The sequence below is a fragment of the Lagenorhynchus albirostris genome, chromosome 8 (assembly GCF_949774975.1).
Source record: "Lagenorhynchus albirostris chromosome 8, mLagAlb1.1, whole genome shotgun sequence".
Taxonomy (NCBI): domain Eukaryota; kingdom Metazoa; phylum Chordata; class Mammalia; order Artiodactyla; family Delphinidae; genus Lagenorhynchus; species Lagenorhynchus albirostris.
In genome coordinates, this window is record NC_083102.1 from 89,847,196 (window position 1) to 89,872,989 (window position 25,794).

The 25,794-nt window shown below is 34.2% G+C and overlaps 1 protein-coding gene across 2 annotated transcripts in view; it reads right to left on the minus strand.

Moving 5' to 3' along the window:
* The window catches only part of COG5 (component of oligomeric golgi complex 5), a 283,326-nt gene that overhangs the window by 134,315 nt on the left and 123,217 nt on the right, over positions 1-25,794 (minus strand). The window contains exon 7 of one of the 2 annotated variants that reach the window (XM_060157278.1): positions 15,192-15,322. In XM_060157278.1, coding sequence (XP_060013261.1) covers positions 15,192-15,322 — 131 coding nt within the window. The remainder of the gene's footprint in view (positions 1-15,191; positions 15,323-25,794) is intronic. The other variant, XM_060157277.1, reaches the window with a different exon arrangement.

Consider the following 25,794-nt stretch of genomic DNA (forward strand, 5'->3'; position numbering starts at 1 on the left):
TATATGAAGACTGTACATATGGAGACAAATTCACAGACAGAAAGTAGAACAGTGGTTGCCAGGGGCCGAGGGACAGACAGGAATAGGAGTTGTTGTTCAATGGACACAGACTTTCAGTCCAGCGAGATGAAGAGACTTCTGGAGACTGGATGAGCATTAATGTAAATGTACTTAACACTAATGAACCCTGATGGTGGTAAATTTCATGTTATGTGTATTTTATCACAATTTAAAAAACACATATGCTTGGATTTCATCTTCTTTGATAGATTTAGGAATGAGGCCAAGGAATCTGGATAACTGTGATAAACCTAATTTTTCTACTGTAGTCATCCAGTAAGGACCTATTATGAACCAGGCATTACTTTAGGGGCTTGATACACGTGAGGTCTAATCCTCCCCAACAAAACATTCAAAATAGTTGTACTGTTCTCTACTGAAAGACAGGGAAACTGAGGAATAGAGAAGTTAGCCGAAGCTCCAAGACAACAAAGAATAAATGGCAGAGCAAGGATTCAAACATTAAAATGTCTGCTTTTAAAGTTCATGCTTTTTCCAAATAACAATGGTTACTTGCAAATAACTGTTAGTACCAATTAAAGTCTGATTTTCTTTAAGCAGTAAAATAAAGTTTAAAAGTAAGTAAGAATGACCAATAAATGCTATCTTTTTACTTTGCTAATAAGTAAGGACATTTTTTAAAACTTCACTATCTGCTATCATCACTTCATAAAAGGAAGGTTATTTAAATAACAAGAAAAATAGAGAGGAAGTTCTCAGAGTAAGTCACTACCTTGTTTTTATTCTGAATTTTAATGAGAACTGATAAAACCTCAGCATGATTGCTACCAGCGTACAGGTCAGTGTTGGGAAACCTGTACTTATGTTACCTTTCTGTACAAATGAACAGGTTGGCCAATCTTGCTTGCATACAATATCCTCAAGTTTAAAGTCTCCCTGAAAACTGCCCGTGAAGAAATTCCTTCTTTCCTAGTACCCTGGGCCACTGTGTTTTCTGGGAAGTTTAATGGTTTTAATTCAGCGACAAATAGTTAATCAATTCCTTGCCTCACTCACCTGGCTCCCCATTCTCTGCTGCAAATCCCAACTTTAGCAGAGTTTAAATCAGTAAAATCATAAATTGCCCTTAACAGGATCCTCTTTCTCATCCCACAGGTAGTCCTTGCAAATACAATGCGAACACTTCAATTCACTGCTCATCTTGGAACTGCCTGCTTTGTGGGCCTATTTTCTCAGTGCTCCAGGATCAGCTCTAGGACTTCTCTGTTTCCTTACACCACCTACCCAACCGCCCATCTTTACAAAACCAGACCCACTCTCGGTACTTTGTGCCCTTGCGAGGTCTGCATTCATTGCCATGTCCCACCCTGATCTGTGGAAACAGTATACTACATGAAGATGCCTTCTCCCCTAGATAGTAATGCTTAAAATGGCCTTCATATCCATTAATTTTCTTTTGTCAACAGAACATAAGTAGAATAACTATTACAATGCTCATTTCACAGTTAGGTAACTAAGGTATCGAGAGGACAGGCCCATAGTAGGATACTGGCAGGCCAGTTTTAGGCCTCGGCCCCTTCACTCCCTATTCTATACTCTGCAACAGGTCATCCTGTCACCACTTGTCTCTAAATCTCCAGATATACCAGTTTTGCAGGTATTTGTAAGAGATCTCAAAACAAAATAACCACATTTGAAAAAGACCCCACTTTCTAGAAAGAGATAAACTACTGAAAATGTAGCAATGTCTTCTAGACAATGTCTTCTCTTTAAATGAGAGAGTCAATATTCTAGGAGCAATTTTTCTACAAATTGTCACTGTGACCTTCAATAAATCACTTAACCATATATGAAATTTCCCAACTTCAGAAACTGTAATATAAAATGAGATGAAAGACCAGGTAATAGAGTAGATCTACTTCATAAGTAGATCAAGACAGATTTCTACGTCTTCAAAAACATTTCGGGAGATGGCACAACCATTTGCTTTTTAAACTAAAATTATTTCTTTTGCTTTGGAAACAAATATGGATGATGTCATTTTTTTCTTTCTTTTTCAACAACTCTGTAGCATACACGGGAGGAAAATAAAACCGCACAAGAGTACAGTGAGAAAAGAAGCACAGTTGTTTAGGATCCCTAAAAAGCTTGCCAGAAGAGGAACACTGGGCTTCCCTGGTGGTGCAGTGGTTGAGAGTCCGCCTGCTGATGCAGGGGATGCGGGTTCGTGCCCCGGTCCGGGAAGATCCCACATGCCGCGGAGCGGCTGGGCCCGTGAGCCATGGCCGCTGAGCCTGCGCGTCCGGAGCCTGTGCTCCGCAACGGGAGAGGACACAGCAGTGAGAGGCCCGTGTACCGCAAAAAAAAAAACAAAAACAGGAACACTGTAACCAAAGCAACAGCTGGCACTCAGCTAAAGGAACAGAGAGATAGCAAGACTGCTATTAATATTGTGCCATAAAATAGCAAGCAATGTTCTCACGTTAACTAAGCTATAGTTAATAAGAGATGACCTCTGTGAGCATAAATACAGTATTAAATCAAAAGTCTGATAGGATTTTAAAAGCTTCATATAATTGAAATTAGAAATGGAAAAGGTGACAGAATTTGATTTAATTAGAAACAAAATGCAAAAATCACATAAATGTTCAAGACCAGGATGCCACTCTGCAAGGATCAAATAATCCTTGTATCACAAAGACTAATGATCACATTTTACTTTTTCCCCTAATGAACTAATTCTTTAGCAGTTAAATTCTTTTTCTTTAGGTTTCATATATAAAAGAATACAATGAGCCAAGGGAAGGAAAAGGACAAATAAAAGAAGATAAAATTTCCTGCTGCTATTCTGCTATTTTGGTTATTAGGAGGTTTCAGGACTACAGTATTTCTTCAAGGTCTGATTAGTAATCCATTTCATACTCAATTAAAATAAGACAAAAAATAAGTACCCCCAAAATCACATTAAAAAGGGGGGAGTGATGGAGAAAGGTGGGGAGGGAGATGGAGAGGGAAATGATCTACAAGTCCCCAATCCGGCTTCCTGAAAAACATAGAGGTTATAGTGAGAAAAATGCAAAGTCAGTTCAAGCAAAAATTCAAAGAACAGGTAACTTCCACTATATAGACAATCCTTACTGCTGGGGGGGAAAAATAAAAGCTTATTATTTTATTTTTTTGTAGCACAGAAAGGATACAGATCTAAGAATTTTTATCACAAAGAAGATAATTCTTTAAATCACTACCTCCGAAGACTACGTATTTAATAAAATTAGGCTAGCTTTCAGGTAAATTTAAGACAATAAAAAACATAGCACCTTGGGCTTCCCTGGTGGCGCAGTGGTTGAGAGTCCACCTGCCGATGCAGGGGATACGGGTTCGTGCCCCGGTCCGGGAAGATCCCACATGCCACGGAGCGGCTAGGCCCGTGAGCCATGGCCGCTGAGCCTGCGCGTCTGGAGCCTGTGCTCCAAAACGGGAGAGGCCACAACAGTGAGAGGCCTGCGTACGGCAAAAAAAAAAAAAAAAAAAAAAAAAGCATAGCACCTTAATCATGCACAATAACTGAGGAATTCTAAGATCCAAATATTTTATTTCTCCAGAATAGTGTTAATAAATTCACAACATCTTGTACATAACAAGTATATCGTAGGCCAAAATATTTAAGGCAGTTTATAGTAACTGTGTGCCCTAACATGATACATACACTGGACACTTTTTTTGAATCTATGACATGTCTAAAACACTGAAGACTTAATGGAGCCCCATGGGAGATTACAAGTACTGAAGGAAGAGAGAATCGCATTAAATAACGTAATTTAAAGGCAAGAATTATATTAGCTACCTCAGTTGTGATCCAGAGCTTACCAGTGGCTTTTCTGATTCAATAGCATGGAGCCCACTAATGCTTGATATGTACTTCTCAGCTAACCTAATAAGATTATATCAGAACCTGTTAACAATCAGCAGTCAACAGTGCAAAACCCAAATGAAATTAAGAAACTAAGAAGAACATTTAATAGCACAGTATGATCTTATCAACCAAAAATCACCTTTATTCTAGCCCTTTTTGAAAAGCAGCAGAAAAAAAGAAGAGCTATAAAAAGGCACGGGGAAAATGAGAGGAAAAAGAAAAAGAAGGAGACAAAAGAATGAAAGTGAACATGTATTGGAAGAGGAAGGTTCTACAAAAAAAAGAAGTAATAACACAAAGAACCTAAAAAATGGAGAAGGTAAAGTGATGATCAATATATAGAAAAAGGTTCTTTTAACTTCCAAATTCTTTATAAAATGAACCTTGAGAGCATAGTCTATATGAATCTACAGTTTGGCATTAAGTAAAAGTTTTTAAATGATGCCAATACTTAGAATAATATTCCCATCCTATAAGATAATAGCAGATAATATTTCAAGGACACTAAAAATGTGTTTAATAATAAAATGAATTTTATAGGAAAATAAAAGTAATCATGAGACATGAATGTTTCAAGCACCCAAATCTCACTCTGTCAATATAAATTTTTAACTTAAATGTATATATGTGGCTTACTTTTTTTTTTTTTTTTTTTTTTTGCGGTACGCAGGCCTCTCACTGTTGTGGCCTCTCCCGTTACGGAGCACAGGTTCCGGACGCGCAGGCTCAGCGGCCATGGCTCACGGGCCCAGCCGCTCCGTGGCATGTGGGATCCCCCTGGACTGGGGCACGAACCCGCGTCCCCTGCATCGGCAGGCGGACTCTCAACCATTACGCCACCAGGGAAGCCCATAGCTTACTTTTAAATAAAGCAATATAATAATTCTAGTCATTCTGTGCTTTACCAAAGATATTTATGGCAGGCATTATTAGGTATTCCCTAAAATTCATTCCCTCCTTCTTTCTTATTACTAAAATCCTAATTTTCTCCAGGGGTGGCAGTGTGCACTGCAACAGGCAATAGTTCTTGAGTAGCTTAAGCCAATGTTTACAGTTCTGTTCCTCTTTCCAGATACTTGCTTTCATAGTCCTCCTGACAGTTGGGGTTACCATGAGACCCATATCTGGTCAATGAGACATAAGGATAGGTCCACTGGAGCAATATTGAAAAAGGATTTTGTAATGCTGCCTTTTGGCTGGCAGCTGGCACTGCCCCATCTCCACTCCGTGAACATGGATTAATGTCTGCAGTGTGACAGCTATCTTGTGACCATGACGTGACAAGCAAGGGGACACTAAGGAAGGCAGAATGGAAAGAAAGACCTGCATGCTTGTGAAGTAGGCTGAAACAATATTAGCACCACCCACATCCAGACAAATCCCTATCTATTTAAGCCACTGTTGGTCTAGCTTGTTGTTATAGCACTAGCAGTCGCATCTAGCACCAAACTGATTAAAACACAATATATAAAAATACATGAGGGACTTCCCTGGTGGTCCAATGATTAAGACTTTGCCTTCCAATGCAGGGGGTGTGGGTTCGATCCCTGGTGGGGGAGCTAAGATCCCACATGCCTCGCAGCCAAAAAACCAAAACATAAAACAAAAGCAATATTGTAACAAATTCAGTAAAGACTTTAAAAATGGTCCACATCCAAAAGAAAAAAAATTCTAAAAATAAAAGAACAGAAACATGAATCTATAACAATACTTTAAAAAAGAAAAACAAAGGAGAACAGAAGTATGCCTCATTTGCTACCTTGGGTAATGACTTATATAAACTCATTACTCTGTAAATTGGTAATAAAAAATGCAAAATTTAAACATTTATCCATCATTTTAAAAAGGAACTGCAGTTCAGGGTAACCAAATATCCTTAATTAATGAGTGAAAATTCTTCTTAACATAAGAATCACGGCTAGCAAATATAAACTAATAAGAAAAATAGAAAATGACTTTTTCACAATCTCTGTTGAAAAAAATAAAAAGATTTAGGCAAAAATCATCAACAGACATTAAAACCATTAGGAGAAAAACTGACAGAGAATTAATTATTCTCAAGGTGCCAAAATATATGCAAATTCACAATGAAGTAATTCAGTGAAGGAAAAAAATAATCTTTTTCAACAAAAGGTGCTCGAACAACTGAATATGTCTATGAGGAAAAAATGAACCTTACACTGTACATAAAAATTAAACTTAAAACATAAAATTATAAACTTCTAAAGGAAAACATAGGAGGAAAGCTTTCCAACTTTAGGGTAGGCAAAAATTTCTTATATAACATGCATATGAAAACATGGATAAACCGGCCTTTAGCAAAACTAAAAAATTTTGCTCTTCATAAAAGATGATGTCTTTTGAAAAAAATTAATAAAGTTAATAAAAGCCTAGCAGGACTGATCAAGAAACAAGAAACAGCAACAAAGATACATTGTACAGAACAGGGAAATATAGCCATTATTTTGCAATACATTTAAATAGAGTATAATCTATAAAAATATTGAATCACTGTGTTGCATGCCTGAAACCAATATATTATAAATCAACTATACTTCAATTTTTAAAAAATTTTTAAAAAGAAACAAGAAACGATCCAAAATATAAAAATAAAAGACAATTTCAAGGGGGAAGACAAGGCAGCATTATTCCTAATAGCCAAAAACTGTAACCCACTGAATGTCCATCAACCTATCAAGACATAAACAAAGTGAGTAGATCCATAGGCTGGAACATTACTCAGCAGTAAAAAGGACTATCTGTACTTGCAACAACACAGATGAACCTAAATAAAATACTGTGCTAAATGAAAGAAGCTAAATATATAAGATTACCTACTGCATGGTTCCATTTATATGACACTTTTAGAAAACAGCAATTCTATAGACAGAAAGCAAATCAGTGATTGCCTGGGTTTGGGGGTGGGAGGAAGAACTGACTGCAAACAGGAAGGAGGGAAATGTTTTGTGGTGATAGCAGTTAAAAAAAAATCTGGGTTGTGAGATGGTTGCACAAATGTATAAATTTAGTAAACTCATCAAACTATATGCTTAAATGCACAAATGTAAATTACACCTCAATAGCAATGCTAAAAGAAAAACAGGCAAGCCATAGGATGGGAGGAAATATTTACAATTCACACTAATAACAAAAGACTGGTACCCAGAATACATTAAGAATTCTTACAAATCAATAAGAAGACAATAAAGTCTTTAAATGTTAGGCAAAGACCTTTCACTATTAGGCATTTGAAAAGTTGGTCACATAAGCAATCAAGAAAAGGCAAATTAAAACTACACTGAGAATCTACTATATCCCCATTAAAACGGCTAAAATTTAAAAGACTGACAACATCAAATTTTGGTGAGGATCTAGAGGAACAAAAATTCTAATCTACTGATATGGGAATGTGAAATGACAGAACCACTTTGGAACTAGCAGACTCTATAAAAAGTAAACATATCATTCTTTGCAAAAACCCAACCAACCATTCTTTGCCTTAGGTATTTACTCAAGAAAAAGGAAACATGCTGAGACAAAGCCATGTATCTGCTCATAGCAGCTTTGTCTGCAGTATCCCTAAACTGGAAATAACCCAAATGCCTGTCAACAAGTGAATAGATAAATGTACTTCAATATAATGTAATGCTAACTACCAATAAAAATATGACCAAACTACCAATATACAGAACATGAATCAATCTCAAAATAACTATGTTGAATGGATAGAGCCACACACAAGAAAGAACACACTGTATGACTCCAATTATATAAAAGTATGGACAATGCAAATTAATCCATAGTGATGCAAAGTGGTTGCCTGGTTCTTCATTTTTTTCCAAACTACAAAATAAAAATTTTAGTATTTACTACTCTAATAAAAAGCCAACATAAGATTATCTAAATTGAGTAAAATAAAATAGAGTTAACCAAGTACAAAAGTTCTGAATTTTTGAGAAACGGAAAACAACTTACACATAGATTAAAGAGTGATTACCAAATTTTAACCAAAGAGTAGTGACAGAATTCTATATGACATACAATGGAAATTCAGTCAGTTGATGAAAAAATTTTTCACAGTTCAGTGACCTGAAAAACTATGGAAAGCAGTAACACCAAAAGACCTTAAGGCTGAAAGCAGACAGTTAATTAGATGTGAATCTACACTGCAAGATAGCAATAAAATAACGAAGCAACCAATGTTACTGTGGATTGTTCATGAAAGAGACTATGTCAAAGAAAAAGAAAATAACATGACTGGGGCTTCTCTGGTGGCACAGTGGTTAAGAATCCGCCTGCCAATGCAGGGGACGCGGGTTCGAGCCCTAGTCCGGGAAGATCTCACATGCCGTGGAGCAACTAAGCCCATGTGCCACAACTACTGAGCCACGCTCTAGAGCCCACGAGCCACAACTACTGAGCCCACAAGCCACAACTACTGAGCCCACGAGCCACAACTACTAAGCCCGTGTGCCACAACTACTGAAGCCCACGTGCCTAGAGCCCATGCTCTGCAACAAGAGAAGCCACCGTAATGAGAAGCCCGTGCACCGCAACGAAGAGTAGCCCCCGCTTGCCACAAGTAGAGAAAGCCTGCGTGCAGCAACGAAGACCCAACATAGCCAAAAATAAAATAAATTAATTTTAAAAAGAGGAAAGAAAATAACATGACTGTATAATATAGAAACAAGAAAAATATTACCACTTTACATTTGGCATAAAACAAAAACACAGAGAAACACCATATGATAATTAAAATATTGCAAAAGAGGAGATGGTGCTGGGAGGAAGAAAAGATGGAAGGAAGGAAAATGGTAAAGCGCCCACCATGAAGAAAATACAACCATTTAAAGCACACATTTAATGTCCTTAAAGGGCAAGATAACAAATATTTTAGGCTTTGGCGGCCACATAGTATACATATGGTCTCTGCTGTATACTGCTCTTTCGGTTTTTTTCCCCCAACCATATAAAAATGTAAAAACAATTAGTACTTGAGTCATACAGAAACAGTCCACAGACTGTACTTTTGCCAATCCTTGATTTAGAATGTTAAATAACAGTTCAAATTAATTCCCACTCAAAAAAATATTAAAAAAATAGTAAGCACATGCTAAACAAGACTAATTAAGCTTTAGGGAAAACATTTAGATGATCAGTTTAAAATCTAAGGAAAGCTAACAGTGATAAGAGCAAACAGATGAGGGGCAGGTGGCAAATTATCCACTGAGGCTGGTAAAATAAAGACAACACATGAAACCTTCAGATCTGTGGAACTTGAAGAGCTCTTACTATAATCACCCTTTACATATTTTTTAATTGAGGTATAATTTACATACAACATTATATTAGTTTCAGGTATATAACATAATGATTTGATATTTGTATATATTTTAAAATGACTACCACAATAAGTCTAGTTAACATCTTTCACCACACATTGCTACAAAAATGTTTTTTCTTGTGGTGAGCACGTTTAAGATCTATTCTCTTAGCAACTTTCAAACATACAACACAGTACTATTAACTACAGTTGCCATGCTGTACATTATATCCTCATGACTTATTTATTTTATAACTAGAAGTTTGTATCTTTTGGCCCCCTTCACCCATCTCACCCATCCCCTCAAAGTATTTATTGCGTGTCAGGAAAAATGCTTCGTACAAGAGTTGAAAAATTACTGGAACTTTATATTTAGTAAATGCAAAAACACTGGGAACAAATATACAAAAGGAGTTTCTGTAGATTCAAATGATGAGATCTGTTGTAGAATTCATGAGACCAGCCAGGAAAACTAGCAGCTAACAATAGGAAAGCTAGACCTCTTAAAGCAGATATTCAGCTTGACAAATCAACTGATATTGAGTCTACTATTGGTGTTTGTTGGGCACATAGAGAAGAAAAGGATCACAAAAGACTTGCTGCATGCTGAACTCTACCATAACTAATCAACAGAGTCAACTTAGCCAGGAAGTCCCTTTTGAAGTTTGAGAAAATGCTTAACTTCCATAAATCTTCAACACAACACATTTGAATTGGTACCCTCTCTGTGCTAAAAACAATTCAGAATTTTTAACTACAAAAGTAAAAAGGGTTCATAACATCATAATCACTTCCTGTATGCTATGTAGACATTTATTTAGTGAACTTCAATTCTACTTTGTCATCTTAGAGAGACTCTGTCTAGATCATGCTATCATGGTACTTTTAGCTGACAACTGATAAGCACCTGTACTCTGTGTGGACCTGACAGAGGAGGCTTTCTGACTTAGGGAAAAGGCAGGTTCATGGATGTTTGCCTCCCAGTACTGACAACAATTACAACAGGGGAAATTACAGTCCAGCACAGAGCTGAAAGACCCTCTTCCTTGACTTTTAAAGACATATAAGCACATCATCTCCCTCCATCCTGGAACCTCCAGAAAGCCCAGCACTTGTTTATTGGAAAAGCTTATAATTCACAAGTTAAAGCCATCTTTCTAATTAAAATGTAATCATTTCACTGTGGGGGCCTGGTATCTATGGTGATGCAGGAACTCATCCAGATCAAAATCTCTGTCACCTATTTTTGAAAGCTAGTTACAGCTTGAGGTAATGGAGTCTGTTGCGATCTTGAAAATACTGTAAGGTTCTCTCTTTCTTTGTCTGGCTTCTTTCAATGAAAGATTCTCAGGATCAGCAAAAAAGAGAAATAGGAATCAAGGAAGAGCTGCAGATGGTCCCAATGTTTGCGACAAACACTGCCTGTCGAATTGACGAATGTTTTTCTAATGTGATGATAATGGTATGCTTCACCAGAAGATGAACTCTGGGTCATCAATCCTTCCAAACATTGTGTAAAGAAAGTAGCAGTGGTATCACTACAAACCTTTTCCATATAAACTTAATAAGGCTTTGTGAAGTCAGAAGTTTACTTATAATTTTCTACTGTAAGAAGAAAAAACAGTTCCTTAGTATCTAAATATTTAGTTTATGCCTTCCAAGACATAAATTTTGTAAAACTGTAGTAGAGACTTTGTAAGGCTACAAAAGCTATTAAAACCTACAAATGAATACAGCACATTTAAGCAATTAACTAGGGAAAAAACAGTAATGATCAAAAACAAGTTATCTCCATTTATTTAAAAATTTTTGGTTTTGGAAAAAGAATGCTACAAAAAGAAATTACACTCATTTTCTTTTAGTAAATTTAAGTTTTACAATTAATTGATATTGAAAATGATGGTCCCAACTATATACTCAGTAAAAGAAGATCACTAATATTTTTGAGAAACCAAATTAATGTCAGAAGTTGATTATTAAATTCAAGTAAGGACATGTTAATTTTTCAAAAGTTCCTTGTGTACTGAACATCTCTATTCAGGTTATGAGCCTATAAACTATGAAACTGTGTAATATTTCATGAATGCAATATTACTTCAAAATTAAAATGCTACTGTTTTAGTCTATATATATAATAAATATTAACAATATATTTAACTATTTCAATTATTTCTTATAAATGGGAGAATATATTTCAAGAAGCAAATAGATATAAGCTGCAGCATCTGTTTTAATGGGAAGTGGAAAGAGTATTCCAGGCATAAAAAGAACATGAAAGCCCTAAAGGAGGAAGGAAAATGGGCATGTGAAAAACTAAAAGAAAGCTTGTGAGACTGAGAAATAGAGAACACAGGGGAGAGTGGCATAAAAGGTGTATATTTACATGTTGATGAGAAGAAACAAAGTAAAAGACACAGGATGAAGATATGAGAGACAGAAATATAAACAAGATAAGAAAACGGGATCCAGCGTACAGGTGATGTGAGAGGCACCTCTGTGAAGCAGAAATTAAGGGCATCCGCCTTAGTTGGTATGTGGGGTGAGAGGGTAAGGTTAGTGGAAAGTGGAGAGTCTAAAACAGTCATTTCAGAGAATGGAAAAAAGAAAGATGGCCAGAGAAACATAAAAATTTTGAGGAACTGGTTAAGATTAGTCATCACATGGAAGCTTCCCAAAGAAATTTTAACACTTCAAAAATTCCTTTTTCAATATAAATTGCTTCACAAATTGTCAAATGATTTAAAATGTAATTATTTAACAAAATTAGAATAAACTGCTTGGTTCTATTGAAGAAAGGGGGGTAGCAAGCACTCCAGACCATGACTCTACTGCTTGCTAGCTGAGTAATCTACAGCTAATTTCTTAACCTTTCCAGGCCTTTGTTTCCTTAACTATAAAAAGTGGATAATTATATCTTCCTCACATATTTGTCACTGTGACTGAGATAACAAATGTAAAGTGACTAACACAAAATCCTGGCAGAGAGGAGGCATTCAGTAAAGGTTAGTTTCATCCTTAATTCCCAAACTGCCTGCTGACACAGCTGGATGACACCTCTGACTTGTTGCTTTCTAAGAGGAAAAGGAAAGAGGCTCCAAAACACAGGCTCTTTCCACTAAAACATCCTGCTTCCCAAGAACATTATCTCAGGGACATCATTACTGATAAGGGTTTAATCTCCTCAGCTCTGCAAAGCCAGAAACCTGACTTTGTGAAAATAACGCAGAGTACCCAGGTCTGAGGGAGACAGACACACATGACTAAATTCAGAAATAAATGATGTTATAAACACGAATATCAATTTACACATGATAAATATTGTTAAAATTGTGAAGTGAACCAGAATGTTAATATTGGCAAATCTCCCTTTCGGAAAATTATGGAGGAAGCCAAATTATACTCAGAAGGTTACGTTATACCTATGGAATTTAACGACACTAAGGAATTGGAAAATATTAATGGCTAATGTCAACAAACTATGATAAAATAATATATGCAGCCTTACAGAGACAATATTCCCATCCACTGAGCAGGATCTACTTTACTCTAAACCAGCCTGAAACATACAACAAAATTAAAGCTCCCTGGTTCTACGCAGACCATTTCACACTTACCCATGTAGACACACAATATTTTAGATTTTTTTCTTCTTTACCTTTCTAACAATTTCATAGATTACATACAGGCCATTGGCTAAACAACAACAGTCACCAACTTAAATAATCTTTTGACTAACTTTAGAGTCTGAAAATATAACAACACTATCAATATTTAGGGAATATTCGTTCCTTAAAAGTTTAACAGTTTAATTTCACTATGAGTTAAAAACTGAAGCAAAGTCATATTTGACAACTATTAAAATGTACACATGGGACTTCCCTGGTGGCGCAGTGGTTAAGAATCTGCCTGCCAATGCAGGGGACACAAGTTCCATCCCTGATCTGGGAAGATCCCACCTGCCGCGGAGCACCTAAGCCTGTGCGCCACAACTACTGAGCACGCGTTCCACAACTACTGAAACCCGCGCACCTAGAGCCCGTGCTCCACAAAAAGAGAAGCCACTGCAATGAGAAGCCCGCACACCACAACGAAGAGCAGCCCCCACTCGCCGCACTAGAGAAAGCCTGCGCGCAGCAGCGAAGACCCAACACAGCCAAATAAAATTAAATAAATAAATTTATATTAAAAAAATGTACACAAAATAGCAACATACCTAAAATAAGTTTGCTTAGGCACAACTATCCTAGAAAATATTTTCCCACTTTAAATATATGAGAATACAATAAAAAATAAGCCTTTAAAAGTAACCACTTCTTTGTGTTAAAATTCCCCATCTCTATTAAAAATAGTATTTTAGTTCTACAAACTGTGATATTGTTTCCTTTCTGCCATTATTAGTTTTCATTTCCATGACTCTAAAATACAGTAAATTATTAAGAACTGCATAAATTAAAGATATATGCATACATATACATACATACATAGCAATAAAAACTTCACAGGTAAAAAAATACTGAACAGTATTTATAAAGTTTTAAATCTCTAATGTAGTGATAATAGGAACATTAGACAAATACAAAAATCTTGTGATGCTGCACTTTCTGAAATGTTACTTGTTTCCTTTCCTGCAACTAAATGAGCTGGGCTAAGGCCATTTTCTATAGAAATATTCATGTTAATTCAAAATTGACTTGGAATTCCTTAAATATTTCTTTGAGAATAAAATTTCCTCTATTATTTGATGTAGACAAGTATCTTATTTTTAAACAGTATAAGCATTTTATCTTCACAGTGAGACTGTGAGTTAAAACATGATTGGCAGCAGATAAAACTAAACTCTAGCGTTAGAATAAAAGCTACCTTTGGGAAAGAAAGAGAGAGGAGTGATTGTGAGAGGGAGTGAAGAGACTCCAGGAATGCCGGTAACGTCCTATTTCTTGACCTGGGTTTTAATTTCACAGGTGTGTTCACACTGCGATATTTCATTCTATGTGTATGTCTATAATTTGTTCACTTTTCATTATATATATGATAATCAACTTTAAAAATTCATCCAAAACAGTAACTGACATTCAGTTATTTTTAATTACAACAGTTAAGAACTGGAAGTCAAATAAATACCTTCCTGATTCAGAGACTACTTAAAGAACTGAATATTTATAAAATTGTTTTTGTCCAATACAAATGCACAAAATGAAATTCCTGGTTTAAAGAATATGAATTTTAAAATGGATACTAATAATGGTATTTGGGTCCAGTACAAATGGAGAAAATATCTGGGTGCAATACAAATGTAGAAAAACTGAGATTTATATCTAATTTGTTGATTCTACTACATCAACACCTCTAGGTTTCTTGTAATTCAGAAAATTAAGCATCAGGAAAATGATATCTTAGGAGAAATCTCGAGTCAATTTCTGAAAAAAAAATTCTGGCACAGTGATTATTCAGGGTGCAAGGTTCTGGGGTTAGAGTACTTAATGTTTGCCAGACTACATCATTTATTGGATGTGTGATCTTCGGCCAATTATTTAAGCTCTCAGTTTCCCCATTTGTAAAATGGAAATAGCAGTAATACCATCCTTACTGGGTTGCTGAAAAGCTTAAATGAGTACCAGTGACTTGGACAAAGGAAGCCTACGCAACATCTGTTAACTATCTATCTACATATACACATTATATTAAAATATATTTCATATTATATACATTTTACATTAGAAATCTTAGAATCCATTTTCAGTAGAATTAAGTAAATATATATTTAAAAAATTTTCCTTGTACTTATTTTATGCCCTAACTCTCCAATTCAAATTGTAGACATAGTTCTTCAGTGATAAAATAAGGATATACATTACTTTTTTCAACACAAAATCAAATGTTCATCTGTATTATGACACATTTTTCACATTAAAAAAGTGACATTATTTGTATTACCTGAGTCTCCACACCCTGCTCCAGGAGGCGCTTAGCTTGATTTTCCACTTCAAGTCGAGCTCTCGCAACAAAAAGTAGATCATTTTCTATTACTTCTATTCCAGCAAGATCTATTCCTTGAGAAAGATAATCTATTTAAAAAAATACACACATTTAAATATTTCAATATTGAATAAATATCAAGGTATCAAAACATCATGTCTAACTTCTTTGAAATATTATAGAATTGCTGTTGAACACTATTCCCTTTCAAAGTCTGTATTTTAAAAAACATAGTTACCCAAACATTTTCTACTTAATAAGTACTTTACTCTGGAGCAAAAAGTTCCAAACATTACAGAGTTGGTAAAGCAAGAGTAGAATTATGATTATTATAAATTCAAAGTAATGTCAACAAGTTACCAAAAAAATGTTCCAAATTTAATATAAATAAAGATCCTGATGATCTTAGAAATTTCTCAAGTTGCAGGACAGTTTTAAAAATTATTCTATAATAAAAAAACTTTTGAAACAAATGTCCACCACTTGGACAATGATAAATTAATTATGAAAAAACTTTAGCACGCTACCACTTTACATGATCACACAATAGACCTAATTTACTTACTTCCATTGAAGGATTTTCATGATATGACTGAATGAAAAAAATTACACAAAGAACTTAACTCCATTTATATAATTACATATAAAATATGATTATATACTATATAATTCTATAAACTTTATTTTCTATAAGTAGAATTATAGAATTTAGTTTACAGAATTATAACTCTATTCATAGAATTATACATATTCTACTTAGAGAATTATATACACAGAGCAAGAAGTGTGAACAGGTATCCACCAAGAAGTTAACAACAGTTGTCTCTGCACATTTAGATTTTGAGAAATGTATTTAATGGCTTAATCTTAGACATATCTGAGATAACTAAAATGCTACAAATGAAGGTCAAGGTTTCATTATCCATCTTAGACACAGTTCTAAAAAACGTATTTTCTATTTTAACAAGAAAAATTGTTTCTAAAAAACAAAAATGATTTAGATAGAAGATGACTGTTTTCCAGTTACTCAACAGAATATCAAGTGTGTTTTTCACTATATTCTCTAATTAGAATTTTTAAATTTTAAGTCTTAAAATATATCCCTAGCACTTACATATTGTCATATTTTTCTTCAGCTGGGTCACAACGCACTGCCTAGGTGAAACTACATTAAAGCATCCAGTACAATGCTAACTAACCACTTAGCACTCAAAATATCTGCTGATTGCACACAGTATAGTTAGTTCTACACTAGAGGACAGAAGGAAACAATGTAAAGGGCATCTAATAGTGGTTATTGCCAACTGTCCTTCAACCATAAGCATTTTTAAATGTGTCTATCTAAAGGGACTTACAGCTTTCTACAGTGGGAAGAGTACTGAAAATGCCTTTAAATCATTTGAGTTTACATTCAGCCTCATAATTTACTCACTAGGTGATCATAATCATGTGATATACCCTGAGTCTCAATTTTTTTCATCTGTAAAATGACAATAATTTATAATTCACACCCTACATAACTCTTATCATCAGAATCAAAATAAATTCATGAATACCAAAGTACTTTATATACCAATCTATCATGTAAATGTAGGGTGGATTATAATCCAGAGAAAATCTTTTTAATCTGATTTTTAAATTTTACTTTTCAGAAAATTTTGAGAAAATTATGTTTAACCTAAGTTGTGGTAATGATCAAGACCTAAACTGACATTTCTCTGAAGACATACACATGGCCAACAGGCACATGAAAAGATGTTCAACACCACTAATTATTAAAGAAATGCAAATCAGCAACACAATGAGGTATCACCTCACACTAGTCAGAATAGCTATCATCAAAAAGTCTGCAAATATTAAAGGCTGGAGAGGGTGTGGACAAAAGGGAACCCTCCTACACTGTTGGTGGGAATGTAAACTGGTGCAGCCACTATGAAGAACCGTATGGATATTACTTAAAAAGCTAAAAACAGACTCACTATATGACCCAGCAATTCTACTCCGGGCACATATCCAGAAAAAACTCTAATTCAAAAAGACAGATGCACCCCAATGTTCAGAGAAGCACTATTTACAATAGCCAAGACATGGAAGCAACCTAAACGTCCGTCAACAGATGAATGGATAAAGAAGATGTGGTATATATAAACAATTTCAGCCATAAAAAAGAAATAATGCCATTTGCAGTAACATGGATGGACCTAGAGATTATCATACTAAGTGAAGTAAGTCATACAGAGAAAGACAAATATCACATGGTATCACTTATATGTGGAATCTAAAAAAAAGATACAAATGAACTTACTTCCAAAACAAAAATAGACTCACAGACATAGAAAACAAACTTATGGTTACCAAAGGGAAAAGTGGGGGGATAAATTAGGAATTTGGGATTAACAGATACACACTACTGTATATAAAATAGATAAAAAGATGCTACTGTATAGTGCAGGAAACTACATTCAATATCTTGTAATAACCTATAATGGAAAAGAAACTGAAAAAGAATATATATATATATGTATGTGTATAACTGAATCACTATGCTGTACACCTGAACCACTGTAAATCAACTATACTCCAATAAAATGTTTAATACAATTAAATTTAAAAATTAAAACAATTTTTCAAGAGGATGGGTAAGATAAACAAATTTTTTTTTTTTTTTGGTCAAATGTGCTCCATTTTGAAATTTAAGATACTAAAAAATACATTCTGATTTCCCCCACTTTCACTGTCCTGGTCTCAAATCACTAAAAGTTTAGAATAAACTTCTTACACTTTGCCCCAAGCAGTCACTTGATCTCAGTGAGTGATTACTGCATTATTTCCTAGGATTGCCCTTTTTTTTCCCTTTAGTCTTCAAACTAAACCTCAATGGCATAAAAATTATTTATAACTAAAATACATGGGCTTCCCTGGTGGTGCAGTGGTTGAGAATCGCCTGCCAATGCAGCGGACATGGGTTCAAGCCCTGGTCCGGGAAGATCCCACATGCCGTGGAGCAACTAAGCCCGTGCGCCACAACTACTGAGCCCGCACTCTAGAGCCCACAAGCCACAGCTACTGAAGCCCGCACGCCTAGAGCCCGTGCTCCGCAACAAGAGAAGCCACCGCAATGAGAAGCCCGTGCACCGCAACGAAGAGTAGCCCCGGCTCGCCGCTACTAGAGAAAAGCCCGTGGGCAGCAACGAAGACCCAACGCAGCCAAAAATAAATAAATACATTTATTAAAAATAAAATAAATTAATTAATTTAATTAAATTTAAAAATTACATGCCAATCATTTTCATAGGCTTTCAATGTTCTAGTTGTTACTACACATGGCTACCAGAATAAACGTTCTCATCATATTCCTCTCCCATTCATGGAATCTACTGCTTCCTGTTGACTAATGTTACCTCCTTCCACAAATCCTCCTTAGTGATACAAATTCCCCTTAAGATTTCAAAATCCTCACTGCCTCTTCCTTTACTAGCATCCTCCTCTATTTAGGAAAAAAAACAAAAAGAAGAGTAATTATAGTGTGCTAAGTGACTCAGCTATGCATTTACTTTTCACAATAATGTCAGCACTACATTATTTATTGGGGATAAAAGAGATGAGGGAAGAGTACAGGTGTGAAGTTGGGATGGTGCTGGAAGTTGGAAAAAATGAAGGAGACTAAATCTTCATGCTTCAAAGTGGGAAGCCAAAGAAGTTAAAAATTACGAATTGGAAATACAGGCAGGTGATTTAGAGCTATGGAGCTAAATATCAAAAGAATCAGCAAAAATGGTGAAAATGGTGGCCTCTAGGGAAAAGTAAAGGGGCAGAAAAAAGGGCAGGGACTTGCTATTTTTAAGAATAAACGTTGGATAACTACTTGAATACGTTATACATGCATACTTTCATAACAAATAAAACCAAATTAAAGAGTACATGGGAAGTCAAAATAATAATATAAAAATTAAAATAAGGTGGCTAATAAAAAATTTGTATCCTCTAAATCAATGATTCTCTTTCTAAAATAAGTAATATTTAAAAAGAAGAAAAAAGTGAATATATTTGGAAAGATATTTTCTACAATGTTAATTGTAACAGTAAATACATACATACATACATATAAATACATGTATGTATATGTGTATGTTATGTATATGTTGTATGTGTATGTGTGTATATATATATATATATATATATATAAAGAGAAACATTGTAAATGAGAAGAAAACACTTTGGAAATCAATTTGGATAATCTAATAAGATTTCATATGAATATCCCTATGACCAAAATATGCCACTCCTAGGCACATAACTCAGAGAAATTCTCATATTTGTATATTGGAAGACGTATACTAGAATGTTCATAAAAGCACTGTAAAAAACAAAACAAAGCTGTATATAACTGAAATGACCATCAACTGGAGAACAGATAAAAATATATTCCTTCAAAATACTACTACAGAAGAGTAAAAACAAACAATGACAAGTATACACATCAATAATGACGTCTCTCAATAACAATGTTAAGGAAGAACAAGTTTCAGAAGAATACACACAGCAAGAGGTAATTTATATTAAGACATGTATAATTAAACAATATATTATTTAGGGACACATATAAACAATAACAACATTTAGAAAAGTTATAGAGATAGGTGATACCACACGCTTATAATATTCTAAAACTTAAACTTGGTAGGTAGTATTTGTAGTTTACACATGTTAAAAATGTTTCTGCATTTTTATATTTTTCCATTAAATATTAAATAAGTATGAACCAATGGCACAGATTATAGTATTATAAACAAGGACATTACAAGAGTTATAACTGTATTTCACGTGTTCAAAACAGAAAAGACTAAACATGTTAGTAAAGACATGGGTAATAAAGTAAGGCACAAATCGAACTTCTAGAGATAAGAAGTACAAACGCTAGATGGGATTAATGGCATATGAGCCACTGTAGGAAAAACAGAATATGCTGTCTAATGAAAAAGAGTTTCATGCTAGGATTATTAACTGGTAACTGAATAAAGGCTTTTCTTTTCCTTTTAAAAATATCATGCTCGGGCTTCCCTGGTGGTACAGTGGTTGAGAGTCCGCCTGCCAATGCAGGGGACACGGGTTCGCGCCCCGGTCCGGGAAGATCCCACATGCCGCGGAGCGGCTGGGCCTGTGAGCCATGGCCGCTGAGCCTGCGCGTCCGGAGCCTGTGCTCCGCAACGGGAGAGGCCACAACAGTGAGAGGCCTGCGTACCGCAAAAAATAAAAAAAATATATATCATGCTCATTTTTGAAAATCAGAAAAATACTTCAAAGAAGGGAAATTATATAACCCACAACACAGAGGCAACAACTGCCAAGTGGATTATTGGAATACATGTGAATATGTCTCACAAATTTGTGAATCTTCAAATTCTCAAGTAGTTCCAAAACAGCATATATCCTCCCCCTAGATATTTATGTGAGAAAGAGCAGAAAAAGCAAAAATTGACATACAGGGACTGGGCAGCTGGCTACACTGAAGAAAGTGACTCCCTCCTACACACTGACTTTGCAAAGAGCACAATGCAGATAAGCGCCTCAGAGAAATCTCAAGCAACCTTCAGATATTCCTAAAATACTCAAAATCTTGTTTGTATCTACTATATTCCTTTAAATTCTTACCCTACTTTTTAAACTACCCACGAGTTATTTTGTTTATGTTTTTATCTGTAATTATACTTATTTACAATGTCTTCTTTATTAACAATGTTATAAGCATTCACCCATACTATGATAGTACTTATAAATATGTTTTTGACAGTATTTCATCAAATAAATGAACAAAAATTACTTAACCATCTGCCTAAATGGAATAATTATTTATCATAAATACATATAAGAATTTTAAATATCTATAATTATTTCCTTGGGAAACAAAGCAGAATTACCAGATCAAAGTAACAATTTTAAGCTTATTGATACAAATTATCAAACTACTTTTCAAAATGACTATACTACTTTAAACATTTTCCTAATAATCTATGGGAGTTACTTAACCATGGATAGCACTGGATGTTATTCCTGTATTGAATATTTTATACACTGCTAGAAGTATGTTCTTATTGAGGGTCTGACATGAATTTTTAAATGATGAGGCTGAATAACTTTTACTATCTGTATCTCCTTTTCATAATCTCTACATCATTTTTACTCCCTATCATTTTTATATCACTTTATATTAATTATACGATAATATTCACTGTTTACCTATCATATTTGCTATGAGTATTTTCCCAGTCTGTTGGTTTGTTCATTTTTAGTTATTTATTTATACATTACTTCCTAAGGCCATTTCCAGAATACATTCATACAATTATATTATCTAAAAGCTCCACATCTGATTTTTCTACACAGCCCTGATTATTTAGAAACTTCAGACTAAAGCCTGTCTTTTACAAAAGCAAACAGCAAAATGTAAGTCTGTGATTTATAAAGGGTTATCTGGCAAACTGATGAATAATAATCTGGAGAGCAAAGCTGTCATTGTAGAATCCATTCAACAAAAAGTTTACCTTAAATCAAAATAAATAATATTGTAAGATCAGGGCTTATCACAACGACTACATTTTAACTTGTTCTGCAACATCAATCTTCCTTGCCACCTTATCATATGTTTTATAAAAACACAGTTCCTAGACAATACTGAGCTCAATAACAAATGTAAATGAAGACAAAACAAACCACCACCACAAAACATCACCAAACAACATGGATGCCACAGGGTTACAATATTGATAAAATTAATTCACCCAATCAATGAGATCTAAGTGTCCAGTTACTGAAGGTATCATCATCACCATCATCATAAAAACAACACCATCATCATCACAGAATACTTATTTGTTATTTGTAACAAATGGCTAAGTCTAAGATAGGGTTATTTTAAATATTCCCCTCCCAGCTCATTAAAAAAAAAAACAAAAAAACTGTTTCACTAAAGAAAACTTAGAAAACACATAAAGTTAGAGAAAAAGTAAAAGTCAAAAACCCCAAGAAAACTTCAATAATGACAACTACATATACATACTGATTTTCATTTTCTTATTCTAGGTGTAAAATGTTTGTTTATATTTGACATACTTTAATCATATTCAAGTAGATATCTTGAATCTGATGAGAAAACAGCCTATAGGAAAAAATATCTTCAAGAAAAATGTTTCTGTAAAATTGCAGTGCTTTCAATAATGTATAAAATAAATAAAAACATAATGAAATTATAAAGCAAACTTTTTAAAAAGTAATGTGGTATTTGCACAAAAGTAAAAATGACATAGAGAATCGAGAACAAAATACCAGGTTTAAAAGGGGTAAGGTTTTAACATATAATAACCAAAATATAACTAAACAAATAGGAAAAATTATTTTTAAAAAGCATCTCACAATATATAAAACCAATCATAGAAAAAAAATTTAAACAATATAAAATACTTATTCCCACTACAGGGGAAAATAATTCCTTAACCAAACAAACTATAAGACAAATTTCACAACTACTAATATATACATTTTCTAACGTCTTCTAATGAAAAAATAAAATCAGAAAAAGAATAAAAGTAATTTGAAGTAAATTAAACACTTAAAGGTATTACCATTAAAAACATATAAAGAATTTATAGTTGTCAGTGGGTAACTAATCAAACGAACACTAAAAAACAAGTTCATGTAAGAGAAAATTCAGGATTAAGTCAATGTCTGAAAATCTATTAAAGCTTTCTGATAATCTTTGAAATTTATCCTTACGTAAAATAATAGTACATGATTACTGGAGCACTTATAACATCAATAAAAATAGCATTTACTTAAAGTCAATTCTATTCAAGAAAACAGGTATATCCTTTCAAAGGCAGAATATCACAGAAAGAAGGCTGAGTTAGGAATGAGAATACCTGAACTTTATTCTACTCAATTCTATGACCTGAGAAAAATCACTTAACCTTTCTGAGATTCCATAAGTAAACAATAAAAAACCTGTGTTACAAATCACACAGGGTTGTATGGATCAAATGAGATAATATGTATGAAGAACGTTTTGTAAACCACCAAAGGCATGTAAGTAGTTTCTTATTTTCATAAATGGGGTATTAGTTACTAACCCCCCCTTTTTTTTTAATGGAGGGAGGAAGGGAAAAGGGCCTTGAAAAACATAATCTTTAGGAGTTCAGTATTACCAAAAAAAAAAAAACAAACCCAAAAAACATAAAGGTAAAATTTGTACTTTTCTAACCAATCCTTAGTTGATACTACTGCTTAAACTATGCATAAAATAAGCCTCAGGCTTAAGTAAACTCCTTTGTGTGAAATCTTTATACTTCAAGTCCAAAGTCTCAGGGCTGAGCTTGTTCTTCAAAGCTTTGTGAAAATTTAGCATCAAAAGCCTTATTTTTTTTTCTGGCTCTCACTTTAGGGTGGGGAAAAACCTTACTATTAAAAAAGGGGATTAGTTTTCCTTTCCTAAGTCTTACTCTTTTTTCCAGCAAGCACAAAAAAATTGCCCAGGGCCATAGATAAATACAGAAAAAAAGAAGAAGACAGTGTATTTTCTATCTTTCCTTTGGGCACAGTTGGGTTTTGTGTTTTTTTCCCCCTTCCCTTGACTTTCTAACCATGGTGCTGTTGCTATGACATTATAATTTTAAAACATGGATTTATATAAAACCAACCTTTTTCCCCTCCAGGAAGATAATTCAGATGCTATATTTAGTGCCTACCTTCCAAACATTATCTAACCAGGAGTCAATACCCCTCCCTCAACAACTGAGAAGCACTAGATAAAATCAACAAGGAATAGAAAAAATGACCACCATAAAACAAGGGAAACTAGTTGACATCAACAGAGCACTCCACCCAACAAAAACAGAATATACATTCTGTTCAACTACACACGGAACGTTAACCAAGACAGAGGATGTCCTAGGTCACAAAACAAACAACTTACATTTAAAAGAAATGAAATCATACAATTCAATTGATCATAATAGAATCAAACTAAGAATCAGCAATAGAAAAATACCTATAAATTTTCTAAACATTTCAAAATTAAACAACACATTTCCAGATAATCAGTGGATCACAAAAGATCTCAAAGGAAATTTTTTTAGAAATATTGAACTGAACGAAGATGAAAAAACAACATCGAAATCTGTGGGATTCAACCAAGGCGGGAGTTGGAAGAAATTTAATAACACTAGATGCATTCTTAGAAAAAGATGTGTTATTAGGGAAAAAAAAGGTCTCAATAATGCAAGCTATTGCCTCAAGAAAATAGAAAAAAAGCAAAATAAACCCAAAACAAGCTGAAGAAAGGGACTAAAAAAGATATCAGAAAATCAATGAAATTGAAAACAAAAATAACAGAAAACCAATCAAACCAAAAGTAGACTCTTTGCAAGTATCAATAAAATTAATAAACCCCCAGAAAGACCAAGAAAGAAAAAGCATAGAAGACAAATTACCAATTACAGGAGTGAAAAACATGATACCACTACAGAACTCACAGCATTAGAAGTATAATGGAATACTTTGAATAGCTCTACAACTTAGAAGAAATTATCAGAACTCATACAAGATGACCTGAAAATATAACTATTAAAGAAATTGAATTTGTAATTCAAAACATTCTGAATTAGAAATCTACAAACCCAGATGGTCTCACTATCATGGAAAAAAGAAACAATCCAATACTACACAATGGAAGAAGGAACACTTCTCAAAACTAGATCAAAAAAAAAAAGCTGCAAACATTCTCTCTCAAGAGTATAGACACAGAAATCCTCAAAATATTATCAAATCTGATTACCTACTAAAAAAACAAAGATATTAGCAAACAAACAAAACTACAGAACCATCTCCCTTAAAAGCACAGATGCAAAAATCCTCACCAAATTGTAGCAAATAGGATCTAGTAATATATAAAAAAAATAATACATCATGACCAAGAGGAGTTTCCTCTTAGAATACATGGAAGATAAACTTTGATAATTTAAATATGTTTATTATAAAAACTTAAAGTAACAAATAAACATAACACAAACAGCTTTACAGCTAATAAGCCAACAAATGAGGTAAACCGTAGTCATCAAAAACACTCCAAAAGAAAGCAGAAGAGAAAATGAGAAGCAATGAAAAGATGATACAAACGGAATAGCAAGATGGTAGCATTAAATATAATCACATCAATAATGCAATGAAATCTAAACTGCCTAAACATCCTAAATATGATGCAGAGATTATAAAACTGGATTAAAAAAAGGACTATAGATAGCCTATTAAAAAACTCATGAAAAACATGAAGACACAAATAAGTTAAAAGGGAAAAGACAGAAAAAGATATATAAAGCTGGATTATTATCAAAATGGTGGAATAGGAGGACGTGTAGCTCATCACGACCCCTACAAAAACATAGCAAAAATACTATACAGGTGGAACAATTCTCACAGACAACTAAGTGGAAACTGGCAAAAGAACTCCTATACCACCGAAGCTGCAAGAAAGATCTCCACGTAACTGGGTAGGACAGAAAAAGGCATAGGG